The sequence below is a fragment of the Aquarana catesbeiana genome, linkage group LG01, assembly GCF_042186555.1.
Source record: "Aquarana catesbeiana isolate 2022-GZ linkage group LG01, ASM4218655v1, whole genome shotgun sequence".
Classification (NCBI taxonomy): domain Eukaryota; kingdom Metazoa; phylum Chordata; class Amphibia; order Anura; family Ranidae; genus Aquarana; species Aquarana catesbeiana.
Window position 1 is genome coordinate 146,485,396 of NC_133324.1, and position 14,634 is coordinate 146,500,029.

The 14,634-nt window shown below is 38.4% G+C and overlaps 1 protein-coding gene and 1 long non-coding RNA gene across 3 annotated transcripts in view; one reads left to right on the forward strand and one right to left on the reverse strand.

The window, feature by feature from the left end:
* Positions 1-4,074, forward strand: part of LOC141135636 (uncharacterized) — a 46,127-nt gene extending 42,053 nt beyond the window's left edge. The window contains exon 3 of the long non-coding RNA XR_012243580.1: positions 3,652-4,074. This is a non-coding gene — a long non-coding RNA (uncharacterized lncRNA). The remainder of the gene's footprint in view (positions 1-3,651) is intronic.
* Positions 4,075-6,336: 2,262 nt separating this feature from the next.
* SSBP2 (single stranded DNA binding protein 2) overlaps positions 6,337-14,634 on the reverse strand; it is a 307,291-nt gene continuing 298,993 nt past the window's right edge. For both annotated transcript variants that reach the window (XM_073624446.1, XM_073624447.1), the window contains 2 exons: positions 10,358-10,456; positions 6,337-6,892 (listed from right to left, as the gene is read on the reverse strand). In XM_073624446.1, the coding sequence (XP_073480547.1) occupies positions 6,863-6,892; positions 10,358-10,456 (129 nt within the window). In that variant the 3' untranslated portion in view covers positions 6,337-6,862. The remainder of the gene's footprint in view (positions 6,893-10,357; positions 10,457-14,634) is intronic.

Genomic DNA, 14,634 nt, shown 5'->3' on the forward strand with positions numbered 1-14,634 from the left:
TTGCTTTGAGAGTCTGCTGGAGTAGATGATTTTTTTATGCCATGTTATGTGGGATAATAGCTGTCAAGTTGTGGTAGATGCTTTTAGAGATTTTATAAATATGTATGAAAGCAGTATTAAACTCAAACAAATGAAATATATTGCAGCTAACCAATCCTTAGATGTGGTGGCTGCATTAGCTTTTCCCCTCTTTATTTCACCTGGTGATCCTGCCAGTAACAGACTTCTTGTCTTAGCGTGTCTACATTCTGCATGATGTAGTAAAGTAGATACCTTTGGACAGCAGCATTGTCAGTCTGAGGGGAGGGTAGTGTTAGACTAGAAGATTTAGATGGACTTGACTAAGGCTGGCTACACATATATGCAAATTGGATGCGTTTTTTAATATCATCCAATTTGCATAACATGTGAATGTGACCGGCTTGTGCGGGGCAGCCTCAGTGTAGTTTTGAAAAGGGTCCTGTGCGTTTTCGGGGTCTGGTTCAGGTGCAAATTCAGGGAAAAATTTGCACTTGAAATGCAGAAACGCACACGAACCTCGGACTCTAAACCGCAGCTGCATATATTTGAACCCAGCCTTAGGGCTAATTTACACAGAACGGACAGCTGCGGGAGAAGGTAAACTGCAGCAGTTTTCTACCAGCAGCTGCCCATTCAAGCTGCAGTAGGGGGGCGGTGTGGTGCACGATTCAGCACATCATACAACTCTCTTTTTTTTTTTTTTTTTTTTTTTTTTTTTTTACACTGAACTTTATTTGAAGTGTATAAAAGTACACTTCATTCATATCACTGTGCAGCAGCGCTGCTGTAGTGACATGCGACCCTGTACGGTGTGCTGTGATAAAATGCAGCATGTGGTAGAGGTCTTCCTTTATAAAGTTATAGTGCATAAGTGATCAAATATGGTCATTCCTCGAGCTGTAATCAAACACATGAAATAATGGTAAGAATGGGGAAAACAGCAAAGTTTATGCATTAATATGTTATACAAAATTATTAAAGGCAGCACATTTTGCTTTGGTAGCAATTACAGATATGCTCAAGATAGCAATTGATAGGTGGGTACACCAGCACACAAATAGTGGCTGGGTGCAGTAATTTGCCATAAAATGTGATCTGATCCTCATCTAAGTCTCAATAGACAAAATGTTGATAACACACAAACAATTGCAATTTCCTGTGCCTTTATTGAACACACCCATTAAACATTCACAGTGATGGAGGAAATAGCAAGTGAACTTCAAAGAACTCAGCCAGGTTATAGCCAGTGGACTGGCGAAGGGCCAACATGGTACCAATATTTAAAAAGGGCAGATATATACCTGGAAACTACAGGCCCGTCAGTCTAACATTGATCGTATGTAAACTATTGGAGGGGATGATAGGGGGCTATAAGCAAGATTTTGCTGATGAATACAGTATCATTAGTAGTAATTAGCATGGCTTTACAAAAGGCCGTTCATGCCAAACCAACCTGTTAACATGCTATGAGGAAGTGAGCTGCCATCTAGATAAGGGAAGGCCTGTGAATGTGCTATACATGGATTTTGCAAAAGCATTTGATACAGTCCCCCACAAACGCTTAGTTTAAAAATTGAGGTCTGTAAGCATAGACCATGGGGTTTGCACATGGATAGAAAATTGGTTACAGTAGCCTGTCCAAAGGGTAAAGATGAATAACGAGTACTCAGATTGGTCTGGAGTGGTAAGTGGGGCACCCCACGGCTCTGCCCTGGGACCAATTCTGTTTAATTTATTCATAAATGATATAGAAGATGGGAGAAATAGCTCAATCTCAGTGTTTGGTGAGGATACAAAGTTAAGCAGGGCAATAACTTCACAGGAGAATATAAAAACCTTACAAGAAGACCTGAAAAATAAATAAAGGGATGGGCAACTACATGGCAAATGAGGTTTAATGCTGAAAAATGTAAAGTAATGTACTTGGGGGAGAACCATGCATTGCCAAGCTGCAGCAAGCAAAGCTAGCAGAATATTACCATGTATAAAAAGAGTGAGGATTGCTACACTGTTATCCAGGGTGTGGCCTATCTGAGTGTTTATATGTGAGTGCATTTATTTTAATATAGAGTGTTATGCTACATGTAAATAGAAAACTTCATGACACCTGGATTATTACAAGGAACAGCAGCTAGCATAAATTGTGGGTAACAATCATAAAAACATTTATAAAAAATGCAGCGCTTATAAAAAAAAAAAGTCCATCCAGAAAGAATCCACTATGCCTAGGAAGCACCCAGAGTGTATAACAGAATTAAATCTGCAGGTAAAATGACGATCCTCCACCAACACCACAGAAAACTAGGCCTCTTACCCTCAGAAGTGGACCACTAGATTATAGGTGGTCTGACAGCTCTCAAATACCCATCAGGCTTGTTCCTGTTCACCTGTTCTGGTCCAAACTAAACCAACAGCCTTCCGGTCTCCTCGTCATTTCCGCTTCTGGTGAGATGAATTCTGAGGCCTGGAGTGCATTTAGGGAAGGGCAGTCCCCTCTAGCCCTAAACCTATATATATGTGCGGAGATGGCCATTAGCCACGCCACTGATTACGTCTGACACAACAAAACGTGTTGGGTAGAGCCTGGACACATGACGTCACTGCACATGTGGACTGCAGCTATCTAGTTGGTTGGAAACTATCAGGGAATTTGGATAATATGCTCAATTTTTACAGCTAATGTGTGAGAATATTGGATACTTTTTAATAAATACCTGAGTGTTTTTACATACTACACTATGATGCAGTATTTGTTCTCATTTTGGCACATCTATATAGGAATCTAACCTGTGGAAAGACGCTCTCAGAGGGGACAACAGGATTTGAGCCTTAACCCTTTGTGCAGTCTATGGTGAACAGGAACAAGCCTGATGGGTGTTTGAGTGTTGTTAGACCATCTATAATCTAGATGGTCTGGCAGCGCTCAAACACCCATCAGGTTGTTAGTTAGATGAGGATTGGATCACATTTTATGGCAAATTACTGCCGTAAACAAGTAAATTCCAAGGGGTTCATATACTTTTTCATGCCACTGCATATGTTCCTCCAGCAAAAGTGCCTGGAATGACAACACAAGCAGAGATAGAGTGCAGTAGCTGTTTGGTCTAAAGGTTTATAAAGCCCTGCTTTGTCCAAATAAGTAATGTAAGAATATATAGTATGTTAAATCAAGAAAAAAAAAAAGGAACTGAAACATAGATCAAATTGTACTACTATTATAAAATATTAAGACAAAGTTTTTTCTGAAAAAAGGCAGCACGTGTCTGTCGTAATTTCAGCAATCTGACACCTGCCAGAGTGGGAAAGAGGTCGGTTTTGGGTTCCAACCCCAAGCTTTCAAACTGGATCATCAGCTTCAAACCACAGCTGCCACACCTTCCACAACAGGAGGCCTATAAGACCTTAGTGGGTTGTTTTAGCTGGCAACGTGTATATACACAACCACAGCACAAACAGTGGTTGCATGAACCTTCTACTGTGAACAAGTATGTGTCTATTGCAACCGTTCTTTACGATATATATATATATATATATATATATATATATATATATATATATGTATTTATATATACAGTGGGGATGGAAAGCATTCTGCCCCCCTTAAATTTTTCACTCTTTGTTATATTGCAGAATGCGGCCAAGTACGGGGATATCCTGGACGAAAACCTTCTCCAAAGTGCTCAGGACCTCAGACTGGGCCAAAGGTTTACCTTCCAAAAAGACAATGACCCTAAGCACACAGCTAAAATAACGAAGGAGTGGATTCACAGCAACGCCATGACTGTTTTTGAATGGCCCAGCCAGAGCCCTGACTAAAACCCAATTGAGCATCTCTGGAGAGACCTAAAAATGGCTGTCAACCAACGTTTACCATCCAACCTGACAGAACTGGAGAGGATCTGCAAGGAGGAATGGCAGAGGATCCCCAAATCCAGGTGTGAAAAACTTGTTGCCTTTTTCCCAAAAAGACTCATGGCTGTATTAGATCAAAAGGGTGCTTCTACTAAATACTGAGCAAAGGGTCTGAATACTTAGGACCATGTGATATTTCAGTTTTTCTTTTTTAATAAATCTGTAAAAATGTCAACAATTCAGTGTTTTTCTGTTAATATGGGGTGCTGTGTGTACATTAATGAGGAAAAAAATGAACTTAAATGATTTTAGCAAATGGCTGCAATATAACAAAGAGTGAAACATTTAAGGGGGTCTGAATACTTTCCGTCCCCACTGTGTGTGTATATATATATATATAATCACATAACATATTGATCTAGTTAAAGCTAAAAATTGGTAATCTACCATTTTTAATGGATAACATGTATTCCAGAAGTTACACTTGTGTAAATCTATTTTTACCATATTTCTAATTAGAAAATATTAATCTAGCAAATTCCATTTTTACATAAATTTTATAAAAGACTTGTTATATTTTGCAAGAATTTACACCAATACCTTCAACATAGGGGAATTCAGACACGAACATTCCTCAAGGTCATGTACCTTTTATTTTTTGCCACTTTTCATATTTCTTTTGTTTTTTTAAACACTTTACTTTGACATTGCAACATCCTGTGTCAAATTTTAGAAATTGCTGTAAGAGCAGGCAAAAGCAAAATCAAAATCAACCCTTACTGAGCTTACAAATCACTTTCTGCATTTAAAAATACCTGGACCGTTTCCAGTGAAATCAATGGGAAATACAAGTACATTCAGCAATTAAATGATCAGTGTCACACTTGTGTTTTCTTTACATGTGGTGGAGCATACACATCATTATACTTTTCCCATGTACAGCGGTTGGATGTCAGTGGCACTGCGAGCTAACAATTTTGGCAGGATTGGGCATAGACCACGATGTTGATGGATACATTCATATCTCTGGTAGGGGTAATAGCTATAGCTCGTTTTTAAGAATGGGGGAGAAGGATTGATACATGCACATTTGTAAAATAGAAGCATATGGGTACATGTAATGTACATTTTTTTTTTAGAAAAACATTTTTAGTTGCATTGCTTCAAATGGCCGTATAATGTCTATAGCCAGCTGTCACTAGAGACAGGCAGACTCTATACACACATTTCTATCATGAGAACATAACCGACTAATAAATGTAAGGCTACTTGCACACTGCTGTTTATTTCACACATATTTACAGTATGTGTTTTGCTAGATTTTATTACACTTACCTTGCCAATAAATAATGTGCGTTCAACAGGGCATATGAAAGGCACTCACAAAATATAGGATTTACTATATAAGTTTGATAAACTGCAGATGAACACATTTAAAGTGTATACTCCGCCAAAACTTTTTCTTTTTAATTATGGATAAAATGAGGAAGGATTAGAATTTGTTTTTACTGGTATCCCTGTTGTAGATTATTTAATACTTCCTGTCTGATGAAAGTGGGACATTACGTGATGAAAAATGTCCCCCCAGTGGACTCCCTGATATCACAAGAGTTCTAATCCTTCCCCATGCTATTCAAAACTTAAAAAAAAAAAAAGTTTTGGATGGAATTGCATTTTAAAGCCCCTAATAAACTTCCAAAGCAGAACCCTTTATTGTAAGAGGTAATACATTTAACTCTTTGGTGGCCCATGCCCTCATCTTATGTCTAGTCCGCCTCCATCAGACTCTTCAGCATTCCACATTTCTAAGAATGTTGGATGTCTGTGTCCCCCCACCATGCACTGTGGTTCCATCATCTGGTCCCTACATCACTGCAGGACACAACAGTCAGAGGTCAATAGATGGAGCAGGGGGACACAGGCATCAAATATTACCAGAGAGGTTGAATGTCGAGTCTGACATGCCTAACAGAGCAAAGATAAAAGAGACAGTTACCAAAGAGGCAAGTATAATAGCTCTTATATTACACAACTCCTTATTAATACATCAGAAAATGCAATACAAATATATTAGCAATGCAGTGGTGGTAATGTTTTTTGTAGAAGTGTGTGAATGCCAGTTTGTATGTATCCTACAGAAAAACATGACTGTAAAGTTCGTCTATATCCATTCACTGGAGATAATCTGTGGGCTGCCAACTTTTTTTTTTAGAAAATAACTCAGTTTATTTGGGTTTGTTCTTAAACTCCTCATATCAATGACTTCAACGATTTAAAAAAAAAAAAAAAAAAAAGTTTTTTTTCGTCTTGCAAATACTAAAATAATCAAGTCCCGCGCCATTCATGAAGTTTTCAGGATTTATATACAAAATTTCACCTTTACACAAGTCTCTCAAGTGACATATTTGATTTTTCCCCATCCCATCAGTCAGTTATTCATAGGATAACTTGTATCAAAAGCAATTTAATAAAAGCACTCATAAGCATTTTATTCCTATCCATGATTGCAGACATTTACAAAAACCAGAACAACATTTGAGTTTACCTTAAAAAATAACTTATTAAGCAGTGATATACACAGCACAAAATAGTTCGGAGAGAAAATGCGACAATTTAGAATTCAAACTGTAAACGTGAAAAAAAAAACAAAAAAACAAATATGATGGAACAAAAGTCTCTATGTCTTGCTACTTAAGATGGCATGTGATAATATCCTTTTACAATGTCCTGTGGGAATATATATATATTTATATATATATTTATATATATATGTACAGATGATAAGTTGCAGTTCGGCTTAGGGCAAATCTTACATATGCCACTCTTGACAGTTGCTAGAGTTTGGACCCGCTTCTTCACAAACAGGGCAAATGGCAACAAAAAAAGATCCTTAAGTTAAACAGTACGGGTGGTGGATAGTTGTCCTCGGTGGCAGATCTGTGAAGAGGGCTAACTCACTGCATTCTTCAGATTGAGACAAGATGATAAATCACACACTCATTGTCATGCTGGGGGAATACTGCAAACAGAGAAGGAATCTGAGGTTATATTCCAGGCAGATCATTTATTCACCCCAAAGACACAAGTCAACTTTTAAAGCAGCTAATATAATTATTGTAAATTGGTGTTAACAAGGAGCTGGAATAGGGAAGCACATTGGCAAGGTAGTGTGGTGATGCTTTGCTGTAGTAAAAATGGCAGGCAGGAAGTTACAATAGTAGTAACAGTATTATAGGCTTTGATAAGTGCTTCCTTATATTATGCTTTTTAGAAAGCATGGCAGGTATTGTATATGTGAGCCCAAGACTAAGTACATTGCTTTATAAACTTTTTGGTGAGTAAAGTGGAAAATAGATCAATAGTCATTTATTATGCTGGTTGTCTGAGACTGCCCTTTATTACCACCAGGAGAAAAGTTGTTTCTTCATTTTATGTTGTTGATATAGATTAAGATAAAGAAAAAGGAAGGGACAATCTGGAATACATACAGTTCTTACACATGGAAACTTTTGAAGAACTAGGATTATTTAATGCAGTTTCTTTAACCCCCTAAAAATGGAAATAAACTCAGTATACAAACTTTTATACATCAGCAACCATAATGTACACACTTCTTGTATAACCTTCAATATTCTCCAAACCTTTATCATTTTTTAAATATTCTAGCATAGTGTAGCCAGTGAGGTTTGCGCATGCTTGGCTTATCCATCATTTACAGTACATTAGCCAAGCCATGATCTACAGCGTGCCTTGCTGGTGGGTTGGGCAGCACAGTGGCTAAGTGGTTAGCACGTCTGTCTAGCAGCACTAGGGTCGCTGGTTGGAATCCCAACCATGACACTACTTGCCTGGATCCTGTCTAAATTGGTCCTAGTATGTGTATGTATGAATGAGAGTTAGGAACCTTAGACTGTAAGCTCCTTGAGACCAGGGAGTGATGTGAATGTGCAATATATATATTGGGCAATATATATATATATATATATATATATATATATATATATATATATAGTGAAGAGCTGCGTAAATTGATATCGCTATATAATGTAATAAATAAAATAAATAAATGTAATGCTCCAGCACAGGCATGTGATCTCCTGAGTTTGCAGAAAACGTTCTCACTTCCATTGGCATGGCTCGATTGCTGTGTGCATGTGCAAGATTACTGTATTATGTCCGTATTAGGATTGAACCAAGATTTGGGAAAGTAAAGGGAAGAAAATATCTAAGCTGGCACTGGCTTCAGCACAAACGGGGGAATAAACAGACTACACCACAAAACACAGTAGGCATAAACAATAGATGTGTAAAGGGTATTTAATAATGACACAGTGAAGCTTGGGAATAATGTTATGACTTTTTCTGGCTTTGGACTTCAGATCTGCTAATAGCAGACCACCTATTGTATCATCTAAAATTTGAGCCTTTCCTGCATCAAGGTGTAGTTTTACAATAGAGTTTAAATTATCATTCTGGTACCTGTGTGTCATTTATAGAACCTGGAACCTGTGAAAAGGCCCAGAAATTAACAACATAAGGGCCTCTAGCTTGTGGTCAATTGGAAGAACTATGTTCTCCTAACACAGATGTTTCTTTTACTTCCCATAAGAAGACAAAGACCAGAGAGAAACTCACAACCCCCCCCCACACACACACACACAGATCACAAAGGTATAACTCTATTCAAGAATCAAGAAGTGGTTAAAGGAACACACCAGCTAAAACTATAAATTCTGTTATGAAATGACTCCTTCAGTGTAACCGAGATCCTGGAGCAAACATACATTTTATGCACTGGAACAAAGTCTTGTACATACCATACAGAATGCGGATTTACAGAGAGATATTGAGAGGTTACAGAAATAAATTTTCTGCTATGTTAACTCATGCCTATCCAACTTTTCTGCAATAAAAGAGGACGTAAGTTCTTCTGGCTGCACCTTGATAACAGTAATGTGACAGATTGGAAAGAAGAGTGTTGGGAGCACAAAAAGCTTAGAGACACCTTACCCTATAAATAGAAATATTTGTTGTCCCTCCACACCACAAACGTTTCCTAAACCATAAGGAGGGGGAGACAAGTGCCAATGAAGTGTAGCAGTTAGAATACTTTAATGTTGATAAAAGAATAACACTCAAAAGGAAATATGACTTAAGCATGTAACGCTGTATGTGGATGTCCTCGCCAGCACGGGTCCTGGTCTCAATCCACCAGGGAATGAAGCTAAGGGCCATACAGTCTGAAGAGCCAGAGGCTCCCAAGGCTTCCTGGATCTGTGAAACGCAGAGCCCGGCGGATGTGACGCCATGACCGGACGTGATGGAGGAGTGTGGCGACACGTTTGAGCCCCGAAGGAGCGCATGCTCTGAAAATGCGTTCCACGGCTCTACAAGTGCCAACTAAATATAGCAGTTAGAATACTTTAATGTGGATAAAAGACTAACACTCACAAAGGAAATATGACTCAAGCATGTAACACTGTATGTGGATGTCCACGCCAGTATGGGTCCCAGTCTCAATCCGTCAGGGAATGAAGGGCTGAGGTCCAAACAGTCTGAAGCTCTGGAGGCTCTCAGGGCTTAGGGCTTCCTGGATTTATGGAATGTAGAGCTGTGGAACATGTTTGCAGAGCATGTGCTCTTTCTTCAGGGCGCAAATGTGTCGCCACGTTTCTCCATCAAGTCCGTCCATGACGCCACATCCGTCGGGCTCTGCGTTACACAGATCCAGGAAGCCCTGGGAGCCTCCAGCTCTTCAGACTGTTTGGACATCAGCTTCATTCCCTGGTGGATTGAGACCGGGGCCCGTGCTGGCAAGGACATCCACATACAGCGTTACATCCATTTTGGAGCAATGCCCTGATCTAGGGAGGGTCTGTGTTGTACCAAATACTTTCCACTTCTTAATAATAGACTTCACTGTGCTTCTAGGCATTGATAAAGCCTTTGACTTTTTTTTGTATCCATCTCCTGACTTGTGCTGGCCCACAACTTTATCCCAGAGATCTTGGTGACAGTGCCTTGCCACTCATAATTGATTGTTTGCTTCAGTTGCATGACCAGGGACTGAAATGCTGCAGGAAAGCTCTTTTCATGCTGAGTTAATCAAAATGACCACAGCTGATCACAGTTGAAAGTCAAATGACTGTGTGCCATTGAGAAGGTGATTAGCTATACCCGATTGAGTTTACAAGTCATTTTTTGGAGAAGGGTGATCCAACTCAGCAATTCTGTTTTTGAATTTTGTTTATTTCTGACATGTTGGTGTTATATCTTTCACTTGGATGTTATAATGAGTAAGTACAGCTTGATAAAACAAAACTGTGTGTCTTCATTTAGGGCTGCAAAGTAACAAAATGTGATTATTTTAAAGAGGGTGATTCTTTTTTTTCGATTTCCGCTGTATATCTGTGATAAATATTTCCATTAATGATTTGTTATTATTGTGCAGAGGTTTCAGACAAAAAACACAGAAACTACTCACACTTTCACTCTGGAAGGGGTTTAAGAAATTTCCACCCATTTCACCGTCATCTCTTGGCGTGCCTGGCTGGTTACTCAGACTCATGTTGTTTGGAGAGTTCTGTACCCAGAATACAAGATGAGGTACAATGTAACATTACAAGCATACTGTATATGTACAATATATTATATATACTCTCTCTGTCTCATATAATATATATAACACATTTCTCATCCCTAGTAGTTTACACCTACGCTTTCTTTCATTCACCCATTGCCACATTCAACACTGAGAGCAAAAGGAAATACCCCATACTTCCAAGTATAGAGGAGCAGGTGACTCATTCATATAGTAACTCTGGGCTAATCAGTGCTGTCAGATGGACAGTCCATAGCCCTGTGTGCCCTATTTCAGTGACTTGTAGCTAACACAGGACTTTGCTTTTACTGAAGCTGAACAGAGCGAGAGGACCAAAAAGAAGGCAATTATATGGATCTGTGGAGGTCTACATCAGAGTGAACCTGTTGCTTTGCTCTTTATGAGCAGAGCATAGATTCACTTTAAAGTTCATGTAAACCCTAAATCTATTTTTCAGTGTCTTTGGCATCATGCCTCACTGTATACAGTTTTCTTAATTATGTCTTTTTGTAGCTTGGTTGTAACGTTTGCCAGTACCAATACTTTCTGTGATATGTTGACAATGCTAAGCCACTGCCTCCAAATTGCAGCCTTGAAAGCGACTTTAGTTGCTTGTATCATACCAGTTAGGTGGCTAATTACAGCCTGTCAATGCTGCTCCTATTGCGAGGCAATGGCTTAGCACTGTCAATTTTATTTTCTATGCAATCTATAAACAAAAGATGTAACCAGAGTTAGTGTCCCTGTTGAAGTTATACAAAATATATTCTATAATTTATTCAGTGTAGGACGACACTAAAATGTTGTATCTATTACAAAGTATAGACAATGTATTTACAAATGGAAAAAAAGGTTCCCTCCCACCTCAATTATGCACTTTTTTGGAAATGTGTCATTAAAAAAAATTCAAGCGGACCTTCACGTGAAAAAAAAATTTGCTTTTATTGTCTTTCACCCCTCAGCCGTTGTCTAAATTGAAGTTTTTTGCTTTGGGAAGCAAATAACTTTGACAGGTACCTGATCTTATTTAATTCTTGTCTAGTGGTATTTCTGAACCACTGGGCTTTTAATTTTTTACTATATAAAGGGAAAAAAAAGACAAAATTTACTAAAATTGCACCCCTGTATGACCTCAGTGGTTGGACGAAACATGGTGGGTGAGGCTTACTGATGTCACATCTGCCAGAAGTATTGCAGTGGCCATCTTGGATTTTCTTCTGCTGGCTTTTCTGTGTTTTTTTTGTACATATCAGTGGCTATTTAATAAATCCTCCCTTTTTATTCAAAATTACTACACAATGGAATGTGGCTTGGGAAAGCTACTGTTGTTGGAATCTACAGGCTGTCAAGGCATTCTTAGATCTCTTTTAATTTAGAGATCCTATGGTTTCGGTAAGAGTGTTTGCTGCACTTGGGGACATTTGTCGTGGACACTTAGGGGTTTACTAAAACTGGAGAGTGCAAAATCTGGTACAGCCCTGCAAAGAAACCAATCAGCTTCCAGGTTTTTTTGTCAAAGCTTAACTGAAGAAGCTGAAGTTAGAAACCGATTGGCTGCTATGCACAGCTGCATCAGATTTTTCACTCTCTAGTTTTAGTAAACTGACCACCATGTTTTGAAGCGTTACTTGTGGCACTGCATCTGGCTCTTTATATTCAGTGTTATATGGCATTGTCTCTTTTGGGACATCATCACTAATATTTGCACAGAATTTATGTTATTTATATTTTTTAATTTCATTTTCAACATATTTACATACATAGTTAGTCAGGTTGAAAAAAGACACAAGTCCATCCAGTTCAACCAATAAAAGGAAAAAACAAAAAACAAAATCATAAATCCTATATACACAATACTATACCCACAGTTGATCCAGAGAAAGGCAAAAAACCCAGCAAAGCATGATGCAATTTGCTACAGCAGGGGAAAAAATTCACGAACCCCCGAGAGGCAATCAGCTATTCCCTGGATCAACTTTACCTATAAATTTTAGTATCCAGTTATATTATGTACATTTAGGAAAGAATCCATTCCTTTTTTAAAGAAAGCTACTGAGCTGGCCAGAACCACCTCTGGAGGGAGTCTATTCCACATTTTCACAGCTCTTACTGTGAAGAAACCTTTCCGTATTTGGAGATGAAATCTCTTTTCCTCCAGACATAAAGAAGAGTGCCCCCTTGTCCTCTGTAATGACCCTAAAGTGAATAACTCAACACCAAGTTCACTATATGAACCACTTACAGTTAGGTCCATATATATTTGGACACATGCACAATTTAAATTTTTTCAGGTATTTACCAAAACATATTCAAGCTATAGTTATAAAATGGATATGGGCTGAAAGTGCACACTCTCAGGTTTAATTTGAGGGTATGTACATCCAAATCGGAGGAAGGGTTTAGGAATTACAGCTCTTAAGAATAGCCACCCCCTCCCCTTTTTCAAGGGACCAAAAGTAATTGGAAAATTAAATCAAAAGCTGTTTCATGGACAGGTGTGGGCTACTCCTTCGTCATTTCTTCATCAATTAAGCAGGTAAAACGTCTGGAGTTGATTGTAAGTGTGGTATTTGCATTTGGAATCTATCGCTGTGAACCTACATCATGCGTTTAAAGGAGCTGTCATGCAAGTGAAACAGGCCATTGCAAGGCTTCAAAAACAAAACAAATCCATCAGAGAGATAGCAGCAAAATTAGGAGTATCCAAATCAACAGTTTGGTACGTTCTGAGAAAAGAAGAAAGCACTGGTGAGCTCAGCAACATAAAAAGGCCTGGATATCCACGGAAGACAACAGTGGTGGATGATCGCAGGATCCTCTCTATGGTAAAGAAAAACCCATTCACAACATTCAGACAAGTGAAGGACACTCTCCAGGAGGTGGGCGTATCATCGTCAAAGTCTACAATACAAGGGAAGACTTCACAAGAGCAAATACAGAGGGTTCACCATAAGGTGCAAACCATTCATAAGCCTGAAGAATATAAAAAAAAAAGAAGTAGACTTTGCCAAAAAACATCTAAAAAAGCAAGACCAGTTCTGGAAAAGCATTCTTTGGACGGATGAAACTAAGATTAATCTTTCCCTGAATAACGGGAAGAAAAAAGTGTGGAGAAGGCTTGTAACAGCTCATGATCCAAAGCACACGTCATCTGCAAAAAACAGGGTGGAGGCAGTGTGGCATGGGCATGCATGGCTTCCATTGGTGTTTATTGGGTCATTGGTGTTTATTAATGATGTGACAGAAAACAGAAGCAGCCAGATGAATTCTGCAGTGTTTAGAGATATACTGTCAGCCCAGATTCAGCCAAATGAAGCAAAGTTGATTGGATGGCACTTCACAGTACAGAGGAACAATTTACCAAACTAACTGCAAAAGCAACCCAGGCAAAACTAAAGGCAGAAGAGCCACAAAGAACAACTGAAGACAGCTGCAGTTAGAGCCTGGCAAAGCATCAGAAAGGAGGAAACCCAGTCTTTGGTGATGTCCATGGGTTCCAGACTTCAGTCAGTCATTGCCAGTAAATGATTCTCAACAAAATATTAAAAATGAACATTTTATTTATGATTATATTCATTTGTCCAATTACATTTGAGCCCCTGAAAATGGGGGGACTGAGTGTAAAAATGGTTGCAGTTCCTAAAATTTGTACTTGATATTTATGTTCAACCCCTTGAATTAAAGCTGAAAGTCTGCACTTCAAATTCATTTGGATTGTTTCTATTTAATTTTATTCTGGTGGCATACAGAGCCAAAAGTATGAAAATTGTGCCTGTGTCCAAATATATATGGACCTAACTGTATGTATTTACACATGTTGATAATATCCCCCCTTAATTTCCTCTTCTCAAAAGAGAGAATAAATTCAGTTCCTCGAATCTTTCCTCATAGCTTAGCTCCTCCATCCTTCTTATCAGTTTGGTTGCTCTTCTCTTCACCTTCTCCTGTTCCCAGATATCCTTTTTGTGGAATATAATATAATATTGTTGCAATTTAATTATGATTATGATTTAAGCACATATAGTTTATGATTGCTAGCATTTATATTATATTGTTGTTTAGGATTGTTGTAAACCAACCATTTTTTTTTTAGTGCTATTTACTTATATTTTAGGTCTTATATTCGGAAGCTTAGTTTGCTGCTTTTTTAGAATTTAATT